Source organism: Sinocyclocheilus rhinocerous, unplaced genomic scaffold, assembly GCF_001515625.1.
Source record: "Sinocyclocheilus rhinocerous isolate Xijiao unplaced genomic scaffold, SAMN03320098_v1.1 scaffold44, whole genome shotgun sequence".
NCBI classification, from domain to species: Eukaryota; Metazoa; Chordata; class Actinopteri; order Cypriniformes; family Cyprinidae; genus Sinocyclocheilus; species Sinocyclocheilus rhinocerous.
Window position 1 is genome coordinate 735,924 of NW_015631022.1, and position 12,362 is coordinate 748,285.

The following is a 12,362-nucleotide window of genomic DNA, read 5'->3' on the forward strand; positions in this document are numbered from 1 at the left end:
TTTCCCCTTTCTCAAATCGAGCAGATCTCAGATGCCTGTCTGTGTGACGTCACACAGACAGGCCCCTCCCACGATAGTTTGATTGACAGTAGCGTTTCAGCACAGACTGGACTGGCGTCTTACCTTAGCTCCGCCCTCAGTGAGCTGTCATCAGTCCGCCATTGTTTCACCGCCGGAGCAGATGTAGACAAGAATGACTCCTAAGCGATTGAGGTGTTCTGTTGTTGGATGTAATAATGAAAGGGAATGAGGTGTCTCAACAGCCTTGCAACTCTTTAGTCTCATGAACATGCTAAATTAGCTGGAACCGTCAACACTGGCTTTTCTGGCTTTTCTGACTAGTTTTAGTGTTCATTATGGATGAAAAGCGATTCGATTTATTTCCGCACTGGAATGCTGTCATACCAAAGGTGTGAGGACTTTGGGAAAAGTTTTACGCATAGCAGCAGTCGAGGACCTCAGGTGAGTTTCTGAGATGTCAGGCATGCGGTGTCAGTTTGCTGAACCTTCTGTTAGTGGATTTTAATCTACATCCAAAAGTGTGTTGGTGGTGCTTTGTGGGATTTTATAAATCTTATTATTTTGCTGTGGTAAGCATTTCTTTGGGCTGTCACAAGTGTTGCAATTGTGTGATCACACTGTATTTTAAGGTCCAATTCTCACTATTAACTATAACTTTTGCCTCAATAAACTCCTCTAATTTTCTGTTTATTAATAGTTAGTAAGGTAGTTCTTAAGTTTAGGATTAAGGTATCTAAAATATGGTCATGTAGAATAAGGCATTAATATGTGCTTTATAAGTACTAATAATCAGCCAATATGATAGTAATATGCATGAATTGGTCCTTAAAATAAAGTGTTTTTCATTTTCTAAGTACAGATAAAAGTATTTTAAATATTGGTGCTAACAAAACGGTGCTAGTAATTACTAATGAGAAGACTGTGCAAGTGCATTTCACAGGTCTGTGTGTTTATAAAAAATTAGTTATTAAAGCAAATACTAATATTCTTTTTATATTATTATTGTTAATTCAAATGTTCGACTTGTCATCTAAAACACAAACAGAAGCTCTCCTCTATTCTAACACATTTTGACTGGGGCCTAAGGTAATCTCGGTCAGTATGAAATGTTATTTCTTCCTAAATACACATAGCAATTTAACATCTCATCCATCAAGGCTTTTAACGTGGTGTGCTCATTAGCGATTATATATTGAACATTGAGTTGATTACATATTGAACATTTTGTGGTACAAGGGGGTTATAGATGAAGGTGGACACCTTGACGATAACAAGAAGGTGGCCATCTTAAATGTCCAGGTCCAAGTAAACTGGGTTTAAGCCATTTGTCTAAACTATCTATTCTCTGAAGCCCTCCTAGCAATTTAGATAATTGCCTCCCTGTGGCACTAGGTGTGGATGTGAGGAAATTTATGTGAGGTCCTCACGTAAGTATCCATCGACAGATGGGGAACCAGCTCACACACAAAAATGTTGTAAAGATTTTTGAGCAAGAATTTTTTTTTGAGAAAAGGATTTAAACTTTAATCTCCGATAGAATATGACAAAACAAAAAATGCATTCATTGCTTTGCTTTAAACAAAGATAACTGCATTTATCATAATCTAATTAGCAGGCAGTTCAAAAACGTTTTGGGAGGAAGTTCAATTCCACGTCATCCGTAATGCCTCAGCACCGCCGAACTAGCTGTTCTGTTAAAAATGACGCATCTGTGGGCATGTTGATGCTTGGCTCTGGCCACAACTTTTGCAAACAATAAACCAACAGCAAGAGCTAGTGTGATCCTATAGTAATCCATGCATCACAAAGCACTGATCGTGCAGGGAAAGTAATAAGAACTCCTGTAGAGTATGAAAAATTGCAGTACGTGCAATAGTTGAAGACTGCACTTTGTTGGCTTACTTGTGGTGCATGTTTTAAACACATGCTAAAGTTTGTTTTGATGTGACTTTCTTGAGTGTTATTAGTGCTTGCTGCATGTAAACTTTGATTTAGTACCATTACAAGACGTGCAAGCATGCTGAACTGTTCACAGTATCCTTAAATGTCATTAAATCGAACAAAACTGGCAAAGTGAGAACTGATAGTGAAACCTGATCCGAGTGTGTGCCGCCTGGGCTGTGAGAGTGTAGGCTGGAGAGCAGCACACTGCACATCCTACTGCTAACAGACTCACCCTGAGGGATTTCACAACTCTTACCTGTTGGATTTCAGGAGATTTCAAAAGAGTTAAGAAGCATTATTGCTGAAACCCACACAGAAATGCAGGTTTTATTTAAGTCTAACCAGTATGGGACAGATTAATTCTCTGTTACTACCTCTATCCCATTGATGCGTTCTGGGAAATATGGCTACATTTCCCCCACCCCCATCTAGAGAGATTTATGGCGGTTAGAACTGTTATCATACATCTACATATGTATACAGGCTGACAGAGAATACTAGTTTAAATAAGCGTAAATTAGTTCAGCTTGCTTTTAATTCTTTACAGTCTCCTTTTTTTTTTTTTGACCTAGTGTCACACAGTCTTTGTAGTTAAATCAGGGGCATAACAATCCGTTTTTGGGGGTTAATGCAATACAATATTTGGCACCTCACAAAATACACTTTCAGTCAGTGCGCTAACTTTTAAGTAAAAACATCTGAAATATCTTAATATTTGAAATTCAAGCTAATTTAACTGAAAAAAAAGAAAAAAGAAGTTAAACTAAAGACATGCATTTTCATGGCTCCAAAGCAAAAATATATGGTCACACTTTATTTTAAGGTCCAATTCTCGCCATTAACAAACCATTAAATATGACTTTTGCCTCAAACTCCTAATTTGCTGCCTATTAATAGTTAGTAAGGTAGTTGTTAAGTTTAGGTATTGGGTAGGATTAGGGATGTAGAATATGTTCATGTAAAATATGTGAGTTATAAGTACTAATAAACAGCCAATATGTTAATAATAGCTAATAAGCAACTTGATAATAGTGACAATTGGTCCCTATACTAAAGAGTTACCATATTTGTTTTAGTGTTTAATAAAGAATAAATTGTAAGTTTATTTGAAACTGGGTGGGATATGAAACATTGGGCTAAATCTTGCCGCTAAAAATTGCTGTCGAACAAGAGGGTGAGGAAGGGAAGCTCAATGTCAGGCGCCCCCAAAATAAATAATTTTGGTACCCGATTTGAATAGCAACCCAATGTAGTTTAGTTTATAAGTTACAAAACCAATTTTCATATGCTAATTGTAGTTGACTTGTAGTTAAAGAAACCTGGCTCAACTATGTGAAAATGTATCACCTGGTTTAAAGAGTTCTGGCGCTCTTCTCACGGTTAAACAATGTAATGTAGCTTGTCAAGGCATGTCAAAACGGGACAAAAAGTACCCGACTATGGTCTTTCACTAGGTGAAACAGACAATGAGATGAATATGCGTGTGTGTTTTGTGCTTTTTAGTTTCGGTATGTGGTTAGATAATGGTCATTGTAATATTACTTTGGCATATCAGCTCATGGTAAAACCATGTTGTGGTCTACTTGCCAGAAAAAAATTTGTTAAAATTTTTTTTTTCCCTTCTCTTCAGGTCTGCGGGTCCAGGTTGAGACAGTGAGAATGGCTTTCACAGACACAGCCATAATTCTCATTGTCATAGCAGTCCTAGGAACGCTAACCAGATGTCAGGGGAGCCTGGTTAAAGACAACTCTCTGCTGAGGTTCACCCATCATTTGTATAATGCCAGCATTTATGAGAACTCTGCCCCCCGGACCTATACGGAGAGCCCGGTCCGAATGGGCATCATATTATCTGATCCCTTCTGGGACGTTAAGTACAAGATTGTCTCTGGAGATGACGATGGCCTTTTCAAAGCCGAGGAGGTAACCGTAGGAGATTTCTGCTTTCTGAGAATCAAAACCCGAAGCAGTTACTCAGCTGTGCTGAACAGAGAGGTACGAAACATTTACACTCTCACCGTCGAGGCTACCGAAAGCACCTATGACAACCGAGCTAGAACAAAGGTATCGATCCAAGTGCTTGACACAAATGATCTGAAACCACTCTTCTACCCTGCCTCTTATCATGCACTAATCAAAGAAGACACACCAATCAAGTCGAGTCTGGTGAGAGTGAGTGCAACGGATGCTGATATTGGCAGCAACGCAGAATTTTATTACTCATTCACCACTAGATCACACCCCTTTGCCGTTGATCCTTTCACAGGGACCGTTACACTTATCAAGACGCTTGACGCCAGTCAGAGAGACAGGTATGAGCTGACTGTGCTGGCAGAGGACAGGACAAAGAAAATCTCTGGCGTGCAGAAGTTTGGAAATGTTGCAAAGGTTGTTGTGGCCATACAAACTGTGACAGAAAACTTTACCCTCGTCACACCCACCAGTGCAGCGACTCCACAGATGGATGACGACAAAATAAGTGTGAACATCAAAACGGAACCCAAGGAAAAGGAGAAAGTGGCATCTTTAAGTATAGTTGAAGGGGATCCGCTGAAGTGCTTTCAGATTATTCCATCGACGTTGCATGATGGTGGCTTTCAATTGGTCTCAACAAAATGGATTGATTGGTCGCAAAACCCATTTGGACTAAACATTTCCCTGCAAGCCAAAGACAGAAGAAACCCTCCTTTGCTAACGCCGATAAAAACCGTGCATATACCTCCTCCTCCTCAAGTTAAACCTTTGGCATTCGATCAAGAACTCTATTACGTCACTCTCAGTGAATTTTCTCCACCGAAAAGTCACGTAGTTCGAGTATCTGTAGGTTTGAGTTTCAAAAATATAACCTACAGCATCAAAGAAAACCTGGATAGCTATAAATTCAAAATCGGTGCCAAAACTGGTGTGATAATGACTTCTCAGACTCTTGACTTTGAAAAGCACTCTCACTATGAGTTTGATGTCACCGCAAATGATGGAGAAGCGTTTACCCGTGTCGTTGTGGATATAATTGATGAAAACGATAATGCCCCCAGGTTCACGTTGCCCTCATACCAGGCTTCTCTGCCTGAAAACGTCCCGATCGGAACAAGCATCTTGGCTGTCTCTGCTATTGATGTGGACAAAGATAACAATGGTTTTGTAACATACTCCGTAGCAAACACAAGTCCAGTTCCTTTCAATATAGACCCACTGACCGGTGTGATTTCGACCTCTCAGGAGTTTGATTATGAGCTTATGAAGAGATGGTACCACCTGAGAATCTGGGCGTCTGATAGCGGAAGCCCTTTCAACAGAGTAAGCGAATGCTCCGCAACCATCACCATGACCAACGTCAACGACAATGTTCCAGTGTTTGAGCGGGTAGCATGCAATGCCTCCATACCCCGAGACTTTGCTGTGGGGGAGAGTATTGCAGAGATGTCAGCACTCGATCTGGATGAGCTGCAGCAGATCATATACAGGATAGAGTCTGGGAATGATGACGAACTGTTTACAATTAACAACGTTTCTGGCTCCATTAAACTTGCTAGGGCAATTCCCTCAAAGTACGAAGGCACAGAAAATCCTTTTTATATACTTAAAATCACAGCAACAGATGGCAAATATAGTGCTGACCCCAACACCGTGACTGTGCGTATCACAAACAAGGGCGAAGTCGCCACCACACATTGCGAGGAGACCGGAATTACAAGGCAGTTGACAGAGAAGCTTATTGAGTCATTTAAGCCGTCTCTCAACGCCAAAGAAGAAGAGTATATCTCAGACGTTCATATAATTAACCTGCACTCTCCAAAGTTTATCGCAGGCACACCAAGCTCAATCGACATCAGGGAAGACTTTGCTCTTGATAGATCTGTGTTGCAGTTTAATGCCACTGACAATGACTCTGGCTTTAACGGAAAGCTTGTCTATGCAATTTCCAGTGGAAATGAGGATGGATGTTTTACTATTGACATGAACACAGGTGAACTGCAGGTAATCAGTGCTTTGGATAGAGAGCAAAAAGAGTTTTACATTCTCAACATAACCGTGTATGATCTGGGATCTCCACAAGCCTCTACATGGAAGCTGCTTGCTGTTAACGTTCTTGATGCAAATGATAATCCTCCGTTATTTTCTCAGCCAAGATATGTTGTGAACATCGCAGAAAACACAGAGGTTGACAAAAGCATATTCAAAGTCAATGCAGTCGATTTTGACTCTGAAGACAATGGAGCATTTACATTTTCATTGCTAACCTTCACCGATTTGTTCAAGATTGATGAAGTCACAGGGGTGGTGAAGGTAACTGGGCCTTTAGACAGAGAGACCTTTAGCAGATACGACATAACAATTGAGGCCCGAGATCAAGCCAAACTGGACCCACAGCTTTTCTCATTTACAGATCTGGTGGTTGTACTGGAGGACATCAATGACAATCCTCCAAAGTTTGTACCTACAATCTACAGGATCAAAGTTCCTGAGGATGTTCCTCCAGGCACAGTGCTGTTGTGGGTCGAAAGCTTTGATTTAGATCTGGAGAGCGGAGGTCTCATAAGCTACAACCTAAAGAACAGTGAAGCAGGGACGTTTTTCTTGGATACATCCACAGGGTGCTTGACTCTGGAGCGTGAACTGGACTATGAGAAGCAGCAGTCGTATAATCTAACAGTTCGAGCTGTAGACCACGGAAAGCCCCGGTCTTTATCATCTTCATGCTTCATTGAGGTTGAAGTGTTAGATGTAAACGAAAACCTGAACCGGCCCCTCTTTACCCAGTTTGTGCATAACGCAGCCATTATGGAGGATGCTACAGTAGGAACCTCAGTATTGACACTAACCGCTGTAGATAACGACCTGGGACGAGATGGAGTAGTCAGATATTACATCCATGATGGCTCAGGGCTTGGCGTCTTCACAATTGATGAAGAAACAGGTATGATTTTGATTACAACACGTCTCACATGCTTTACCTAGATAGAAAAATACCTCATGGATATTGCTGACCTTTTCTATTACAGCACCTGCCTTAAGCATGTTGGGTCAACACTGCATGTTCAAACATTTATCAGATCAGTCATTAGGCATACCAAACATATGTAAAGACAAAATGATACATAACTTTCTCCTGCACGTTGAAAGATATTAGGCATTTGCCAATAACATTTGTTACATTACATAAACTATTATTCTTTGACTATATAATTATTGGGTTGAGTTTTGCAGTTCTTGTGCACATTGTATGATGAAGTGATTTTAGAATGAAAGGACAAAAAAACAAATGTTGATACTTGTTATGAATGTTTGATAATACTTTAGATTAGGGAACACGTTCACTTTTAGTTTTCCCTCAATGAACTACTAATTTGCTGCTTATTAATAGTTAGTAAGTTAGTTGATAAAGGGATAGTTCACCCAGAAAAATAAATTCTGTCATTAATTACTCACCCTCATGTCGTTCCAAACCTGTAAGACCTTCGTTCATCTTCGGAACACAAATTAAGATATTTTTTAATGAAATCTGAAAGCTTTCTGACCCTCCATAAACAGCAACACAACTACCATGTTCAGGGCCCAGAAAGGTAGTAAGGACATCGTTAAAATAGTCTATGTGACATCAGTGGTTCAACCTTAATTTTATGATTTTTGTCACATGGACATAAAATTAAGGCTGAACCACAGATGTCGCATGGACTATTTCAGTGATGTCCTTACTACCCTTCTGGGCCTTGAACATGTCAGTTGCATTACTGTCTATGGAGGGTCAGAAAGCTCTTGGATTTCATCAAAAATATTTTAATTTGTGTTCCGAAGATGAACGAAGGTCTTATGGGTTTAGAACGACATGAAGGTGAGTAATTAATGACAGAATTTTCATTTTTGGGTGAACTATCCCTTTAAGTTTAGGTATGGGGTAAGGTTAAAGGATCTAAAATATGGTCATGCAGGATAAGGCATTAATATGTGCTTTATAAGTACCAATAAACAGCTGAAATGCTAGTAATATGCATGCTAATAAGCAACTAGTTAATAGTGAGAATTGGTCCTTAAAATAATGTATAACCGAATGTTTAACATTATATGAAGACAAGCACACATTTATTGTTAAATGTGCAGTATATTGCTGTTGCTATCGGTTAGTGATTCTGGACAATTACATTTTGCAGGTGTTATTCGGACCACAGGCCTTCTGGATCGTGAAGCCGTGCCACACTATTGGCTGACAGTTTGTGCAAAAGATCTGGGCACTGTACCACTGGTATCCTGGACCGAGGTCTACATTGAAGTTTGGGATATTAATGACAATCCCCCTGAGCTGTCCCAGCCTGTCTACTTTGGCTCAGTGCAAGAGAATTTGCCAAAGGGCAAATCTGTGCTAAAAGTATCTGCCACAGACATAGACAAGTCCTCTGAGGGGAAGCTCACTTTCCAGATCCTAGATTCTCAACGTGTATATTTCACCATTGACGCAAAAACAGGTAAACTCTATACTTCAAATGGTCCATCAGAAAGTACTTGTTCATCAGTTTTGGCTTTTTATGAGAATGATGAAACGGCACAAGTTGGTGATTCATGTCGTGCAATCTTTGATGGATTGATAAAACATGTCTAAGCACATGTTTTTTATAAGAGTGGTATGCCTCGTGAAGGGCACAATGAATAGGACCTCTAATTACTGTGAATACTATGATCAGTGTGTGTCATTTTATGTCAAGGGTGAGGACAGTTGTTAAGCATGCCCACAGAGTCACACAAACCGCAACACCTCTGACCCTTTTTGCAGCTCAACCTAGCCTTTGAACACTAGCTATGAAAATTCGAACTGCATTAACCAGCGTTGCAAGCTCGCACTTGTCTTTACTAAGTCCTGTCTCTTTGTTGTTTCATATGCCCCACCCTGAGCTAATAGTCAAGGATTACAAACAAGACAGGGGGTTGGGTTGTATTATATGAAGGATCTACCAAACTGAAATGTTCATTGGTAGATGTTTAAAAAATTTAGATGTTTGCATTTCCATTGTTATAGTGCTGGCGGGTTTGGCTGGAAGCTTGAGGTGAAAATTTCTGTCAAAAACCCAACCGGTGTGAAGCGTTACTTTTAAAAGAGATCTCTATGAATATTGTATGCATGCACTGTATAGTCCAGGAGGATCAAGGAGAATGCTAAATGAATATAAAAGTGTAATATAATCAATGCTACATCTCAAGAGCCAGCAGAGACAGCAACAAATCACACTCCAGTGCGGTTTAGCCTGCTTCCCTCAGGGCTAAAGGGACTAGAGTTTTTTTGGCGCTCCATGTCAGGACAGGACGGACTGAGATGACTAATCACTAGAAAGAACAATGTGACTAAGCTAACCGCCTTAACAGCTTAGCACCACTAAACCATAGCATTTATCGAATATGAACTCTTTCTAGTGAGTACGTAGGCAAGCCAAATATTTCTTGTGTGGGTTGGGAACTGAGTTTACATGATCAAAAGCCAAATGCTCTAGGGGAGATTAAAACACAAGAATCGAGACAAAAAGGGTTGCTTTGTAATTTTTTTGCATGCTGAAAGTGCTAAAGACGTGCTTTTAATCCATGCATTTGCCTTTTGTCCCATGCACGATAGAGCGATCTTTCCACAGGTGAGCATTAATGCCAAAACCACACTTTCAGGATTGCCTGCCTAAATACAGGCCGTCATAAAAGCCCAGCAGGGTTTGTTTTGAGTGCTGCACAAGACACTGTGGGTCCCTGCCAGCCCTCGTCTACTGAAACGACACTCTTAAGTGTTTATTGCAGTGGTGGTAAACCACTGTCACTGGTGCATTTTGTCCGCCCTTAAATCAGCTGTTGATCCATGGAGCACACTTAACCAAGCCCCTAACACCCAGTTTTAAAAAGGTGTCTGAAAACCTCTTGTACTAATTCACAACACTTCAGTGGCTCTTAAGCCGTGGCTCATTTTCTGCCAGTTTCTTGGCAACTGGGAAGTCTGGTCTTTTGGTCTACGTCAGCGATGGCTAAATCTTCACTGACACAGACGTGAATATTAACCGTTGTTCCCACGGCTTGTATACCACAGGTTGACCTAGTATAAACAGTGGAACAAAACAAAAAAGGTTTAAAAACAAAGCTGTGGGAAGGGAAAGTAAAACGGGCAGCCTGCGGTGAATGAACAGGTGTGCCATCCATCTGAAGCTGGTGGCATTGATCAGCCTGTCTGTTCTTCCTCTGTGTTTGTTTAGGTGTGATCAGCACCCTTGCTCCCTTGGACCGGGAACAAAAAGCAGAGCATATCATTGAGGTTGGTTCACTTGCTTCCTTCGGTTTACTAGGTCATGAACCTCAGGCCTGAGCATTTCTCTGGCTGATTGCTGAGAACATGTTGCGGTTTGTGTTTCCAGTGTCTTGTTATGTATTATAGTCTTAAAGGGATCGTTGTAAGTTACACATAAAGGAGAAATTTTGAATAATATTCAGGTGCGTCTTTGCTATACAACAATTCACGGTGTCCATAAGCTCCAAAATGACAAAAAAAAAGCATGATAAATGTATATATGACTTATTTTAAGTCGTCTGAAGCCAAGCCAAGTTTTGAGTGCTGAACAGACGGAAATGTAAAATGATTCACTCATAATCATTTCCTCAAGTGTGCTGTTAACTTCAGATCCATTGTGACCAAATCATTGAGTCAGTGTTGAATCAGAGAACCAGATCTGTCCAATTTGTGAACGAATCACTCTTTTGAGTCAGTTTTTTTTCTTTTCAACAAACTGGTTGATCTGGTTCACTAATCAAACATGATCAGTTTGAATCATTTGATATGGCACCGTTGTTGTGTGGTAAAGAAATGCATGAAGATTCACTTGAAATGTGTTCTATAAAAAGTAACCGCATTTCATTTTGGGTGAAGTACATGAAGCATATTTGTAGTGTGGTTAATACTTGGTAATAATAAAAGGGGGTGATTTTGAAAACATTTTTTCACCCATAAAAAAATTACATTTGATTTGAAATTGAAATGATGTTCTACCACTGAGCCACAGGAACACCAAAAAATTTATTTAAAGATAAATGCATTTTTGATTTGTGCACATGATGTTTCCCTCACCTGCCGTTGTTTAGGTCATGGTTTCAGATAAAGGGGCCCCTCCATTAAGCTCGACTGCAACCGTAGTCATTGAAGTCCTGGATGAGAATGATAATAGCCCTCAGTTCAGCCATAAGCTTTTCCAGGTAAAACTCCCTGAGCGGCAGAGCACGGCTGAGCCTCAGGAGATCTACAGGATGGTGGCTCGTGATGACGATGTGGGGCCCAACGGCATGATCAAGTACAGTCTGGAAGACAGCAGTGAGGATCAGTTTGATATTCATCCTGAGACCGGGGTGGTGACGGCTAGAGGAGAGTATGTCCGGGGCAACTACAGTATTCTGACGGTACGGATACAAACTAGGGCTGTGGACTTTTAGATTGACAAGGAATCAGTGTGATTCACAATGTTACAGTTTGGTTCAGAACAACCATTTGAATCAGTATTTTTAAAATGCATTTATACAGTTCTTTCCACTAAGTTATTAGGCAAGACATATTTCAGTTGTGTCATACCATTATTTACTCATGCGAGTCACAGTACTATCAGTTTTGGGGCGAAATCAAACATGAGGTGTAATTTTTTAAAGAAGTATGCTACAGGTCAAAAGTTTGGAATATTTAAGATTTTTTTTAAGTCTCTGCTGCTCACTAAGGCTGCATTTATTTGATCAAAAATATAGTGAAACTAAGATTGTGAACTATTATTGCAATTTAAAGGAACTGTTTTCTATTTGAATGTATTTTAAACAATATTTATTACTGTAATGACAGCTGGATTTTCAGCACCAAATTTTTATGGAAGATATTGTGATATTTGTTCCTATAATTTTTTGTAATTACTTTATTTTTTAGTAGTGTTATAACAAATTGTTTTCAGGCTTTATTGCATAAAATTAATATGCATCATTCTTGAAATATGACTTTTCAATTGAGAAAGCTGAATTTTTAGCATCATTACTCCAGTCTTCAGTGTCACATGATCCTTCAGAAATCATTCTAATAGGCTGATTTGCTGTTCAAGAATTTATTTCTTATTATTAGTAAAGTTGAAAATAGTTGTTCTGCTTAATATTTTTTTGTGGAATAATTTCTGAAAGATTATGTGACACTGAAGACTGGAGTAATGATGCTGAAAATTCAGCTTTACATCACATGAATAAGAAAACAGTTATTGTAAATTGTAATAATATTTCACAATTCTATTGTATTTACTGTATTTTGAATCAAATAAACAGCATTGGTAAGCACTTCTTTAAAAAATATTTAAAAATCCTAATTATTAAAACATTTTGACCAGTAGTGTAAATAATTAACAATTCAAAAGTCATGTTTC

The 12,362-nt window shown here is 39.5% G+C and overlaps 1 protein-coding gene across 1 annotated transcript in view; it reads left to right on the forward strand.

Annotated features, from left to right (window-relative positions):
* Positions 1 to 347: 347 nt before the first annotated feature.
* Positions 348 to 12,362, forward strand: part of fat2 (FAT atypical cadherin 2) — a 50,232-nt gene continuing 38,217 nt past the window's right edge. Inside the window, exons 1-5 of the mRNA XM_016553639.1 lie at positions 348 to 462; positions 3,596 to 6,883; positions 8,115 to 8,426; positions 10,182 to 10,240; positions 11,062 to 11,373. Of these exons, the coding sequence (XP_016409125.1) occupies positions 3,625 to 6,883; positions 8,115 to 8,426; positions 10,182 to 10,240; positions 11,062 to 11,373 (3,942 nt within the window). The 5' untranslated portion in view covers positions 348 to 462; positions 3,596 to 3,624. The remainder of the gene's footprint in view (positions 463 to 3,595; positions 6,884 to 8,114; positions 8,427 to 10,181; positions 10,241 to 11,061; positions 11,374 to 12,362) is intronic.